This window comes from Nicotiana tabacum, chromosome 9 (assembly GCF_000715075.1).
Source record: "Nicotiana tabacum cultivar K326 chromosome 9, ASM71507v2, whole genome shotgun sequence".
Lineage (NCBI taxonomy): Eukaryota > Viridiplantae > Streptophyta > Magnoliopsida > Solanales > Solanaceae > Nicotiana > Nicotiana tabacum.
Window position 1 is genome coordinate 4,614,133 of NC_134088.1, and position 14,864 is coordinate 4,628,996.

General features: G+C 37.8%; 1 protein-coding gene across 1 annotated transcript; it reads right to left on the reverse strand.

The window, feature by feature from the left end:
* Positions 1-156: 156 nt before the first annotated feature.
* LOC107831115 (autophagy-related protein 11) lies at positions 157-9,084 on the reverse strand. The gene is made up of 5 exons (XM_016658845.2): positions 7,265-9,084; positions 4,210-5,866; positions 2,241-2,458; positions 1,198-1,411; positions 157-812 (listed from the first exon to the last, which is right to left on the reverse strand). Exons 1-5 carry the CDS (start codon positions 8,209-8,211, stop codon positions 396-398), a joined length of 3,453 nt encoding a protein of 1,150 aa, XP_016514331.1. The 5' UTR covers positions 8,212-9,084; the 3' UTR covers positions 157-395.
* Positions 9,085-14,864: the final 5,780 nt, after the last annotated feature.

Here is a 14,864-nt window from a genome sequence, read left to right on the forward strand (position 1 = left end):
TAGACCTCTGGCACAAAGAAAAAAAAAAGCAGTAACAACCAGCAATAACAACCGCATACTAAAAGAAGGATGAATATTCAAATGTTTTGATAAAGGCAATAACAAAAGGAGGATGAATATTCAAATGTTTTGATAAAGGCGCTAACAAAAGGAGGATGAATATTCAAATGTTTTGATAAAGGCACTAACAAAAGGAGGATGAATATTCACAGAACTTTACATGTTTATAAGAAAAAAGCTATATACACAGAAAGAGTTCTGATTGATTTTCATCATCAGCTGTACATTGGGAAATCAAGCAAAGAATCCCTCTAAAAAGAGTACTAGTTACTATATAAATCATTCTGTACAATTTTGTTTTTCTTCCCTCATTTCTTTCATTTCCATTCATGAGATCAGGAAGTAGGTGACGAATGAATGGCGGTATCAGGTAACATGGCTACTGTCACTACGAAGTATTCACAGCCGACAGGGAGACCATACGGGTTCGTAGTTGATCCTGAATTCAAGGACAAACGATTGGTCGTTCCTGTGTCAGAAGTCAGTATATCTAAACGGTCTCTATCATGGTCAGCTCGAACTGATGTTGAGGGTGGCAGCCTCACAGTCTGTCGTTCAATATGCACAACCAGCCCTACGATGTAACTTGGACGATTTGGAAGATGGTCAGTAAACAAAGCCACAGATTCTGCAGAGAGATAGTAACGAGGACTGTTTCGATTGATAGCCTCATAATTTCCAGTAGAGTTGAGGACAAATGCTGCAATCTCATGGACTTCTAAACGCCCAAACGATATCTTCTCTTTGTTTGCCTGATTAACAATTAGGAAAGAATAAGTCGCATAAACAAGAAATTTCAATGGATCAAACTTTTTCTGTCACTTTAAAATCATGCCCAAACCATTGTCCTAACCAGCAATATTTCTATTTTTTCCGCAATATAGATTAAGATCAATCTAAGAGGGAACACTTCCCAAAAAAAGATCAAGGAAAGAGAGAAAACGAGAACAATTTACAGCCGCTACATGCTATCCTTATTAATTGTATTTCCAAACCATTGCTTAACATAACAGTACTTTCATTGTCTATGAAACTGAAAGCTCAAACATAGACAAACTACAAATACCTTGAGAATAGATCACATTGTAGTAATGGTACTATGTATATGACCAGAATACTAGTTACTATAAAGTGTACCTGCTTCTCGTGTTGATGCTTTTTATAGAGGGTGTTAACCAATTCTTTCTTTTCGTCCAACTCCTTCGCTAGCTGTTTATTTGCAGCATCAAACTTGGTACATTTGTCAGCCAGGTCCGCTCGGTGCCTTGATAACGCACCAACTTTATCAGCAAGTACCCGAATGCATTCACGAAATTCAGCTGAGCCATCTTCTTCTTTTTCATTGATTGAACTAAAAACAAATCAATTTAACTTGCATCAGCCTGTGTTAGTGAAAAGATTGCATATACAGTAATTATTACCATTATATTTTTAGTCCACTCCACCAGTAAACCAATGGGCTGACAGTCAACAAATGGTAGTCATTGTCCTAACTCCTAATATTTTAAGTAGTTAATCCAAAAACAAACATGTTATAATATCAGGAATTGCTCCCTAGTTACATTTAGTTCTCCCCTTGTAGAATTTAGGGATAAAAGAAAATTTTTATAGTTATTCAACACATTTCTTCACTCCACTTATTCTCATTTACTGCATAGAAGCAAGCAAAAAAAAAGCCCCTTGACACGACTCCAATTGCCAAAATCGCAAGACATTCCTTTTGATCACTAGGTTAGATTTGAGGACTGGAACTAATATAAACAAGATCATGGCTTAAGCATTTTATCCTTGAGAAGAACTTTGACAAGTTTCTTGAATAAGATATAATATACATATTGAAGGTGTTGAGCCATGCAAATATCAAGCTGGTGATTCATCATTGAGTTGAAAGCAAGTTAAAATAGAGGAAACCCATGTCTAAAATGTGGAAATATTGTACTCTGAAAATAAAGAAAACTAAAGAATAAGGCTAGGTGAAAAGGCATCAAGATAATTAATGGCACGCTAGAAGTTCTTTAATGGGGTTGGTTATGGAAAAATGAACACATCGTTATTTCCCGATGGATCTTGCATCTTAAACATTTTATGACCACCAACTAAAAAAGTATTTTACAGATTAGTAAGTTTTTGTCATGCATCACAAAACAAAGTATAAAGCAGAGTGAACGGCGAGAACTTACTTGGCTAAAGATTGAGATAACGCACGCAAGGACTCAGGCAAACCAGCTACACCACCGGACAACACACACGCTCTCAATCTTTCAAAGAGGCTGCGCATTTTAACTGCAGAAGCACGCAAAGCACTATACTCAGAAGCCCTTCTATCAGCTGCACATAGATGGGTTTGAGCTTCCTCTCTCGCTTCATGAAGACAATTCTCTAGATGGGCACAATTCATCTGCAAGTTAATTATAGAAAAGGATTAAGTAAAAGTCGATCAATAAATTAGCATACCATGAGATAACAATTGCCGTCACACATTAGGCCTAACTCTAACAAAGGACTCTATTGTAACTTGTAAGAGTCTTCACAGTGCAAGAGAAATCCATCTTCTTCTTTTTTTTTTGTTTGCAAACTACCAGCTTTGAACTTTTGACCTAGTATTGTAGAGAAAACTCTCTCAACAACTATGACAAAGAGTGACCGATAGGATAGAGCTAATTTATTCATCCCCCAAGATATTAAATTTGTATGGCTTAACTCTTCATTCATTTACAATTTTACTCATTACACTTTAGGTATAAAGCTTGCACTACATCCAAGGAACTACATCAGCACTACAGAGGGGTATTATTGGAAATGACAAACCACAGGTCAATGAATAACGAAAAACAGAAGACTTTATTCATGCATTCTCAGTGAGCATTTCTGTACCTTCAGTGTTACATGTCCTCTTCCAGAAAACGCATTAAAATTTTAAGGATTTGGGTTGGTTGGTTAAGGATTAGGAATGATCAAGATTTGATAGCTTTACAACCCATTCTTTTTCACTGTAGATAATAATTTGATTTATCCATATGACTAGGCAATTTACCAATAAACCACTTAAAGCTTGCTCGGTTTTGCTGTACGAGAAAACATAATTCCGGCATAAAACTCTCCATTTTATATAACTCTATAAGACTGATATAGTATAAAATTCCATGTAACTAACCCATGCAGAATCTTTGTATTATTTATACAACATAAAATATCAACATGCATTAGCAATACTCCGATAAAGCTAATTCTAGGCTTGGACATCACAATCTTTGTATAACAGTCCATGTATTATTATTCATCACACAACAACCACTCATTATTATTCACGAATCATCTATGTATTACAACTCCCAGGTAACTAGTAAGTGAAGCAAATAGCCTCCTATAGTCACATAGCACATAAAATATTTTTTATAATCGAAAAATCCTCAAGTGCCAGTGACGCACGGTTTTAAACTGGGTGGATAATGAGCCTGCCCTTCTGCCTTTTCCACTTAAATACCGGGCTTTTGTTTGTGGCAGAATTCAGCCCATCATGTGAGCCTAACCCACATATCACGCAACATTCTTATGATTGACCTACCGCAACAACAACCCAGTTGAATTCCACAAGTGGGGTCTGGGGAGGATAGTGTGTACGTAGACCTTACCCCTACTCCGGAGGAGTAGAGAGGTTGTTTCCGATAGACTCTCGGCTCAAGAAGATGAGAAGAGATAGTGGCGCAGTAATAAATCAACAAATCCTAAGGACATCCATTTAGCATCCAAGCATAAATTTTCCAGGAGCAGCAATTTAGCAGGATAACCTAATTCCTTAACACTAATATTGGAAATGCATACATAAATTTCTTTTACCAAGGAAATACACCCATAAAATTATCCACAACCACATTGAAATTACATCAATGATCCTTAAGCGATACTTCTGTTCTTGCATGTCAATGATCCTCAAGCGATATATCTATTCTTGCACAGGAAGAGAACACTAGTTACTTCGATCCTCCTACCAGCTTCTCTAAAGAAAGTTATGACTCCAAAAAACATATAAATACATGGAAGACAAGCTATGGACGCTAAGATTATACTTTCAAGAATCTGGAATTCTAAGGTCATGATAATTCCAGCAGTTACCAGAAATTTAAAGAAGTTCAGGAAACTAAAGAATACCTGAGATTCATCAAGAAGCTTCCCTCTGATCTCCAGCTCTCTCACCAGCTTGGCTACCTCCTCTGTTAAGGATTTTACCTTGGCTTCGCTTTCATCCAGTAGCTTTGATTTTTCAGCCACGACACCTTGCAACTCCAGGAGAAGATCCGATCTTTCTTTAGCATCCAAATCTTGTTCACCAGTTACTTCAGAAGGTATGTCATTCTGAGGGTGGGATATACTCACAGCCATGGAACTTGTCGCAAGTGTGATATCTCCACCAGCCGCTAATCCGGTATCTTTCTTGTCTTTCACGGGAAGGTTCTCATGCTCTTCTTCACGATGTGGATCTAGCATAGATGAATCCAACTGAGGGTTTATCATGCCAGAGGAATCAGTCATATTGTCATCTAAGCCTTCTTGTTCCTTAATTTGTTTAGAGCCAGGTTTGATATTTGATGAACTAGAAGCACAAGAAACCTCATCCATGACTTCAGTGGGCATATGAGGCATGTCAGATTTGCTGTCATCATTCTTCACAGCTGAAACAGTTAAGTTAGAAACACCCTCATCAGCAGAATGTGTGTGCCCTTGTGAGTAATGATCAGACAACCGCTGTTCCAACTCCTGAATCCGTTTTTCATAAGATTCACACTGAATTTGTTTCGTCTTAAGCATAGAATGAAGGTGCTTTTCGTACTCTTCTTTCAGATGTAGAGCCTCAGAGGTTTTCTCTCTTGCTTCTTTCAGTGCACTATCAATTTTACTGTCATCAAGCGATTCATAATCAAAATCAGGACAGGTAGAACACATAAAGGCTATCTTAGAAGCAAGTTCAGCCCTCAATTTTGCATTCTCCACTTCCATTTTGCTAGTTCCAGCAATATCCAGAACCTCTGAACCCTGAAGTAATCCCTCACAATCAATTTTCTCAGCAAAGTCACTTAACTCAGTTTCAGCTAATTGAGAACCGTCGTTAGACATGGAAAGCGGACTCTTTGATGTCCCGTGTTTTTCACTCCTGGAAGAGAGTCCCAACAGATACTCAGGAGCATATCGATCAATGTCTGAGATATCAACGTCAAGCAATTTAGTGTCAAAAGGAGTTATATTGACATCACAGTGGTTAGGGGTATCGTACAGTCCCATGGAAGCCAAAATATCCCGAGGAATGTATGTACTATTAACTCTCAGAAACTCCTCTCTTCTACGAACTTCTGTCTCCCTCCTGGTTGCAAGCCGTTCAGCTAATTGTCCAGCCATTCCCATGTATAGTTTCATTGCCGCTTTTCTTCGTACCACTTCAGCAAGGCATGCCCTGTAAGCAGGACCAATCCCTCGGACCACTTTTAAGTGCTCGAATAAATCGCCTTGACGCCTCAAAGCTTCCTGGAAAACAGCAAACTTGCATCGTATATCTTTGATGGTGTACTGGATATATGCTACCTTTTGCATGTAACTATGCACAAGAATGTTCATTTCATTCTTTTTATCATTGCAGAAGTCAACCAAATTTGAGATTTCACCATCACAAGCCTGCATCTTGGGAAGGTAACTTTTCTCATGGCATTCATACATCGGTCCCAAGGCTGAAACAGCATCATGCGGACGGAGTGAAGATGATAACTGGTTGGCCAAACAGTCATCCACAAGCTTTTTTACCATATTCACATCCTTGCTGCATATAAAATGAACAGAGATATCAAACATAAGAAGGCAAACTAACAGCATCTTAAAAGCTGTGTCAATAGTCATTCTTATCCAAGGAAAAACAAATTGACTATATCCAGGTAAAGCAACGAATGTACTCAAAGCAATTAATTCAACAGTCATCCTATAATCCTTCAGACTCTAAGGTTAAAAAACATCAAAATCCAGGGCTCCTTACCTTCGTCCATCCAGATCATTGTGACATGACAAAGATTGTAAACATCCTGAGCATTCTTTACATGTTCCAAATTGCTGGATATAGCTTAATAGCTAACCCAGAAAGAAATACATATGGTCTAAGGATCTATTTTGACATATAAGGAGTTGTCATCTATCAACTACCTTCACCTCTGAAACGTGACCCCCTACTGGAAAACAAAAAATCATTTGGTAAAACTAATGATCAAAGTCAAACTAATGCTTCAGCTTATAAATGAGGATGGTTCTTTCTACTAAAAATCTGAGACCACAGAAAGGTCGAACTAAACAAGAACAATATCAACGAAGGAGAGTGCTCGAGAACTTCCGAATCAGATTTCACCCTTTGTCGCTTCACACGTGACTTCAGTTTTAAATCATTTGAGCCATCCGTGAACATGACATCCACAAATAACTCGCACAGAAAGTATTTAAGTTACTGAGTTACCTTTAACCCGAAAGTCTTGCAAGGTGTAAGAGCCAAGGAAGTATCACTCACTTTAGATATCTAAAAAAAGGGGCCAAAAGAAGTATCTATAACATTTTCTTAGAGAAGGTCCATCCGTTGTGCAAAAGACTCTATAATTCATTACCAAGAACTTCTTTCTACAAGTCTAAGTATCACCAAAACCTACATGAAGCAAGCAGAAAACTGTCCCCAAGCTTAGCCTCCAAATCAGTAGATTAGCACTGCGGACAGGTAGTGTTGTCAAATGCTCATTTAAGGTGCGCTTATGCCCTGAAGCTCATAAAAAGCTTGGGAAGGGCGCTCTGCCTCGCTTAAGCTGTGCTTCCGTATAGAGAAGACAATAAGGCGTGTGCACTCATTGTCCATGAGTTCTGTCTTGAATCGAGCGGTACTAAACGACAAATATCGACAAATAAGTGTATTAGTTGTTAAGGAAAACAGTATGAATGACTTTGTTACCTTTTTCTTAAATTACATAGTGTATATTTTTATTTTTTTTCCTTCATTGCGCCTTTTTTTTAAAACTAAAACCCAAACTTAAATGCTTAAAGCCCCAATCAACCTGGAGCATTTTTTAGAGCTTTTCGCCTTTGACAACACTGCAGACAAGCACAACATAAATATATTGGCAGGTATGCACCACATGTAAATTAATAAGCTTCTCAGAGAAAGTAAGAGAGGAAGAGGTGGAGAGAAAACCTCAAAGCCTGCATTATGCTTTTCTGTTCACTGACATATTTCTGATGGTCTCTGATAGCTAGTTCCACTTCCCTAATAATATGTGAACCTTTGGTAGAAAATAAATGCTTAGCATTGTGCTCTAGCTCTCCAAACTCGTGCTTAAATTCGGCGACTTTATTCTCAAACTGCCTATGTGAACCACTACAATCCTCTGCCAACTTCCGCAAGTTCTCTTCTTTCACGAAATCCAGCAAGCACTTGCGGTTAGCAGTCTGCAAAGCAGGATGAAGTTTGCAAGACCTCAACTTCTCTATATCCCTTCCAAAATTAGATAGCAAATTAGAATGGCTACGATATTGCTGGGAATAACACTTTAAAAAGTCATTGTAATTTTGCACTATCATCCCATAGAAGTGATCAAGATTGCCCCTAGCAATCCCTAATGCCCGTTCTTGCACTTTTTGCTCTCTTAAAAGCCTCTCACAAGTCTCGATCCTCATTTGGGAACGGCTATAAATGGCATGACCGCTCTGGAAGTGGAACCTAAATTGCCTCTCATAAGAAGGCAACGCTTTTAAGGCAGGGTCTGTAGCATCATCCAAAGGGTGAGGGTCATGAGAAGACGATGGCAATGGTGGGTCAGGAATATCAATTATCTCAACTTCCTCGGGTAATGGAGGTGGCGCATTGCTCCTCATTCTAGCTTTATTAAACAAGATAACTTCCCGGTCATCGGATGGGAGCTTATAAGTACTAAGGGGACAATGCAATTCAAGTTTCACATCTAAGCACAAAAGAAGCTGATCACCAATCGGAATACCGGAAACAGATTCAAGAAATTGCTGAACAGCATCAACAAGAGTATATTCATCACAATTCAGTTCATACGATTGCCCATTCTCAGCAATATGAACCAAAAGTTTGCCTACTTGAACTACACCTGATGAAGCATTTGAACTACTCATTTTAGCCCTCAAAATATCAACCAAACAACCAAAACAAAGTTCCAAATCACAACTTCAAGAACCCAAATCCTCAAGATTCAACCCAGAAAATCTATCAAACAGATGTCAAAGTGCCATAAACACTATGTGAAAATCACCAATTACTCAAATCCTAATAAACCCCAAAAGGGATCTCCCAACCAAGATCAGATTTTTAAGGTTAAATCTACTAAAACCTCCCAAATTGACCAAAACCAAAAACAACCCACCAAATATTTTACAATTTTTTCCCAAATTTCAGCAGACCCACAAAGGAATTCAGCAATATAACTCCAAAATTTCACTGACCCACCAAACAATTCTTCACAAAGTGCAGATTTCAGACTTCAAATCAGAAAAAATCACATAAAAATCCAAACTTTACAACCCCCGCCCCCACCAAACTCCCAGTTCTCAGAAACCCCAGATGAAATCTATGATTCTTGTAACCAAAATAATAAAAAAGACAAATTTTTTCTAGAAATTTAAAAAGAAAACACTGTACAGAAAACCAAAAGCAAGATTTAAGAAAATTAAACTATAAAAAAAACCACGAGAAAGGGGACAGAATATAATTATCTTAGAGAATGAGTAAGAACAAGTTTAACACGAAAACTCTTCTATATTATTTTTTTTCTTATATATAATAGTATATATGAAGAGGTTATCTGGGTTGCTTGGTTCTGTGTTTTTCTTGTTCTTCTAAACAAGTGCTGGTGAGGGATTGCTTATATTTATTTAATAAAACTAAAAAAGAACTGAAAAAAAAAACTTTAAAAATTATACTTAAAAATAACTCAGCCGAAGTTGCTGTGTTCTTCCCAATTAAAGAAGATTTATAAAAGAAAGAGTCCTAAGAAAGAAAGAAAGAAGAGGTAAAAAGTTTCAGCTGTATTACATGTATTTTTTGATTATTTTTATTTTTATTTTTTTTATACTTTTCGTAGATAATGATTTGTATACACGTAGGATATATGTATGTAGGTGGTATATAGTACATTATACAAGTATTCTTTTGTTATTATTATATATATATGAATAAATAGATTTTAAGATCAATGATTGTGGAATGTGAATTTCCAATAATACCCTTGTTATTGTGATCCCTATTGGCTTTGGACTTTGGATATCCAACCGGACCAACCCCCTCTATAAGGTTTTGTACCATGAAATATTCTTCATTGTTTTTCATTTATTTAAGAAAATTCTGAAAATATTTTTTTTGTGTAAGTACATCTTTTTTTAGTAATTTTTCTTGAAATTGAATTTTTTTGGTTGATTATTTGGCATTTGTAATCCACGCTAAAGGGATAAAGCATCTTTTATCAAGAAATTTTTTTATTTTAAGAATCGAACTCGAGATATCTAGCTATAGCATCAGCTAACCAATTTGTATTATTCAAACTCAATTTGTTGAGAAGATAATGAAAAGGCATTAAGGAGACGATTCCAATGTGCTTTTGAGATATCGAGAAGTTTAGAGGCTCCCCAATCCTTTTTCATATTTTCTTAATTTTTTAAAAAAGAATTTAGTACTTATTATATTGGGAAGGTGAATGGAACCAATGAGAATTGAATTCGCATCTATTCGATTAAAGATTTTACTATACCACACGCAGGGGCGGACCCAAGTGATTAGAAGCGGGTTCCGTTCAAAAAATAATATTATGTATATATATAAATTATGGTTAAAGCAAGATAAATTTTGTATAGAAATTATTTTTGAACCCGCTTATACGGTTTATACCGCTTATATTAGTTATGGACTTTTTCGACTGAACCCGCTTGCACAAAATTCTGGGTCCGCCACTGACCACACGATTATACAAATTATAATTAGATTATTAACACGTTTCAATAAAACTATAAATCTGTAATATACTCACATATTCAATATTTTCGAGCTCAAACTAAATACAATCTTAAAAGCTCTACCAAATTGCGACGAGATAAAGGAAAAAGTTGACTAATGACTTGAGATGACTTGAAAAGCAAGTTTCATTTATATTTCATCACTTTTACTCCGAAAGTTCCTATATATTTTTTATTAAAAAACATTTAAAATTCCAAGACTTGTTTCACTTTTTCCTTTTTTTTCTTTTTTTTCAACCTTTTTTTTTTTTTGACTTTTTGTTTTCCAGTTTTCACTATAAGTATATTGCTCATGGCTCATTATGTTTTTATGAATTTTTTTCACCATTTCGCGGATAGAATCTACGTATTGTTTTTTAGGTTCATAATTTTGTTTTTATAACGGTGGTGTTAACGCTAGTTTGTGTGTTGTCCGGCCATTTTTATTTGATAGCTCATGTTTTCTATATTATACATATCGAGTAACTCTACCATTAAAACTAAGATTTTCTAAGATAACATTTTAGTTTGATTTATAATAACCGACTTGATCTGTTTCTTATGCATCCATACTCCTTTGATAGTGATTTTTGACAAAGTCTTAAACTATTTACGTGTATGATTAGAGACGGACCTATGTGTAGTATTGAAGGAACACCTTACTCGAAAACTTCGATAGAAATTTTTGATATAAAAGGTACCCTGGTGCACTAAGTCTCCGCTATACCTTGAGTCCGGGGAAGGTGTAACGACTCAGCTAGTTGTTTTGAGTATTTTAGCCACGATCCCCTATTTATTGCCTCCTCTATATTATATTATGGTTATGTGACTTGTCAGGATGGTTGGTTTCGGGTTCAGGTGAGCTTCGGAGTGAAATGGGACGCATAGTCTCTAAGTTGGAGGTTTAAGTTGTAAGAGTTGACCGTAATTTGACTTTTGTATACACGACTCCGGAATAGATTTTTGACGGTTCCAATAGCTCCATATGATAATTTTGGACTTAGGAGCGTATCCGGATGTTGAATTGGAGGTCTGTAGGTCGTTTCGACATGAATTGGCGAAAGTTAGAAAAATTACGGTTTGGAAGATTTCGAAAGTTTGACCCGAAGTTGATTTTATTGATATCGGGATAGGATTCCGATTCCAGAAGTTGGAATAGGTCCGTAATGTTATTTATGATTTGTGTGCAAAATTTGAAGTCAATCAGAGTTATTTTGATATGAATCGACATTGGTTTCGGAATTCGAAAGTTCATAGTTCACAGGCTTGAATTTGGGTGGCAATTTATAGAATCGATGTTGTTTGATGTGATTTTTGGCCTTGAGTAGGTCCCTTAGGTGTTTTGAGACTTGTTGGTATATTCGGACGGGTCCCGGGGGCCCCGAGTATGAAACAGATTGAATTCGGATCAAAATTGGACATGTGCAATTTGCTGAAATTCCAACCTTCTATTGTCATCGCACCTGCGGAGGGATTGGTCGCGGATGCAGACTCTCAAAAGCGAGCAATTGGTCGCAGAAGCGAAGCTGGCTTTGCCCAGCTGGGATCGCAAGTGCTGGGAGTTATCCACATATGCGAGTCCGCAGGTGCGAAGGTGTGATCGTTGATGCGGACGAGGCTGGCTTAGGCTATGGTCGCAGAAGCAAGCTTGCAGGTGCGAGCCATAGTCCGCAGAAGCGGAATTTCTGGACTTAAGTGGGATCCGCACATGCGATGATTTTTCCGCACGTGCGATCCCAAGGCCTGCAGAAGCGAGAATTGCTGGGCAAAAAGGGGTCTTGTTCGAGGGTTCAATTTTCATACTACATATTTGGACTTAGAGAGCTCGGTGTGAGGCGAATTTTCGGGAGATTTTCAAAGAGATCATTGGGGTAAGAATTCCTAACTCGATTTTGGTTAAATTACATGAACCTATTGTTGTTTTTATCATTTAATTATTGTTTTGAGTTGGAAATTGCAGAAATTTCATAGGCTTTAATTTGAAGATTTGACGGCCGAGTTGTGATCAAAATTTAGTAATTTGGGTATGGTTGGACTCGTCGTTGAATGAGTGTTCAAATTTTTATAATTTTTGGTCGGGTTCCGAGACACGGGACCGAGTTAATTTTTTGAGTTAAATTTTTATTTCTTCGTAAAGGCCGTAATTATTGACCCGACCGGTCGTCTTGGACATTTACACTTCGCTCGATAGTTTACGGGCATGAGTAGCTCCGTATGTTATATTATGACTTGTGTGAATCATCGGTTTTGATTTTCAGGTTATTCGAAATTGATTTGGGGGAATGATTCTCAACTAGGAAGCTTTAGATTGGAAAAGTTGACCAAGTTTGACTTTTTGGTATTTGACCTTAGAATGGAGTTTTGTCGGTTCCGTTAGCTCCGTTGGGTATTTTGGACTTAGGAACGGGTCCAGATTGTGATTTAGAGGTCCATACTTGAATTTGGCTTGAAATGGCGAAAGTTGAATTTTTGAAAAGTTTGACCAGGAGTGGACTTTTGATATCGGATTTGGATTGTAGTTCCGGGAATTGGTATAGCTTCATTATGTCATTTGGGACTTGTATGCAAAATTTGGGTTCATTCCGGGTTGATTTGCTATGTTTCGGCACGAGTTATGGAAGTTGAAAATTTCAAGTTCATTAAGTTCGATTTGAGGTGCGATTCGTTGTTTTGATATGGTTATGTATGTTTTGAGGCTTCGAGTAGGTCCGTATTATATTATGAAACTTATTGGTATGTTTGGACGGGGTCCCGAGGGGCTCGGGTGAGTTTCGGACAAGGTTCGGAGCATTTTGGAAGTTTTGGCCAAGGTTAGTGTGGGTTGTTGGTTCTGGTGTGATCGCACATGCGACTGGTTTGCGCAGGTGGTCGCAGAAGCGAGGTGTGAGCTGCTGAGGAAAATCGCATAAGTGGAAGTAAGAGGGCATCTACGCGTTCGCAGAAGCGCAGGATTAGTCGCAGAAGCGGCGAGTGGCGCAGAAGCGGGAGTTGTTGGCGCACATGTGCGTGCGCAGAGGCGGGAAATGTCGCAGGTGCGGAAGGACCAGTCTCCATGGACTTCGCAAAGGCGATATTTTATCCGCATAAGCGAAAGTCGCAGATGCTACATTATAACCGCATACGCAAAAATGCTGGGCAGAAACTATAAAATCGAGGTTTTGGTTCTTTCTTCATATTTTGAGATGTGGGACTCGGATTGAGGCAATTTTTGGAGCAATTTTCATCACAAGGATTGGGGTAAGTATTCTACACTTGGTTTGGATATTATTTCAGGAATCCATCTTCATTTTTGGCAATTGCTTGATGAATTTTAAAGAGAAATTGGGGGTTTTGGCCTAAAGTTTCATAATGTGAATTTTTTAGTTTTGAACATCGAATTGGAGTCGGATTTGAGTGAACCTAGTATGGTTGGACTCGTAATTGAATGACTTGTCGAATTTTATGAGTTTTGTCTGGTTTTGAGGTGCGGGACCGGATGGAACTTTTTGGGTGATTTTGAGCTTTTGATTAAGATTCAACATTTATCGATGGGTTTGTTTCCTTTGACATTATTTGATGTATTTGAGTTGCTTTTGGCTAGTTTTGAACCGTTCGGAGGTCGGTACGCACGAGATGGCAATTTTGAAGCATCGCTTGGCTTGCTCGGTATTGAAATTGACTTGTTCGAGGTAAGTAACACTTCTAAACTTGGTGCTGAGGATATGAAACCCCGAATTACGTGCTATGTGATTGGTGTTGAGATGACACACATGCTAGGTGACGGACGTGTGGGCATGCACAATGTGAATTGTGACTTCGTTATTTCTGTGGAACTATGTAGTTACATGATCTTACCTATAACCATGCAATTTCTATGTATTTGAGCTATTGAGTTGTGATCCATGTTAGAAACCATGTCTAGACTACATGTTTATCCTGTTGGGATCTACTGAGGTCGTTTCTACTGTTGAGTTTTTTGCTTTCATTTCTTTATATAATCAGTCATATGCATTCATATGCACATCATATATCAGTTTCTGTTGTTATTTATTGATATATCATATCATAATTTTTGGGCTAGTTTCATGACATTGTGAGCCCAAGAGAGAGACTAGAGAGATTGGTGACTGAGTGAGGCCGAGGGCCTGATTGTGAGGATATTGATACTATAGCACGTGAGTTGTCCGTGCAGATTCTGATATTGATACTATAGCATGTGAGTTATCCATGCGGATTATAGTGCTTGGGCTGAAGGAGCCCCTCCGAAATCTGCACACACCCCTAATGAGCGCGGTTGATTATACTGAGGGATGGATCTTCCCCTGATATACCTGGGGATGGATCTTCCATGGATCTTGTCCGAAGCATTTATATACCTGGAGATGGATCTTCCCCATGGGCTCGATTTGCCCCTACTCAGTACTGAGTGACTGTTGGTCAGTTGATGTATATATTCTGGGATGGATCTTCCTTGGGCCGGCTTGGCCATATACAATACTGAGTGCTTGAGCATGATGAGTGAAAAGTGTAAGACAGTGAGATTGAGTACTCTGAGAGTGTGAGTACATGAGTTCATCTATGAGATACATGGCAGTGATATGCACACATGACATACATGCATAAAGATGCATTTTTCTCATGTTGTACGGTATCACGTCATTCATGACTTCTCACACATATTGATATATGGACATAGAGAGGTATTTCACACTTGTTATCTCGAAAGAAAATGAAACATCTTATTTATTGTGGAAAGAATTTTTGGGAAAAATTTATAGTTTTTAAACTTATTCATATTTTCAATG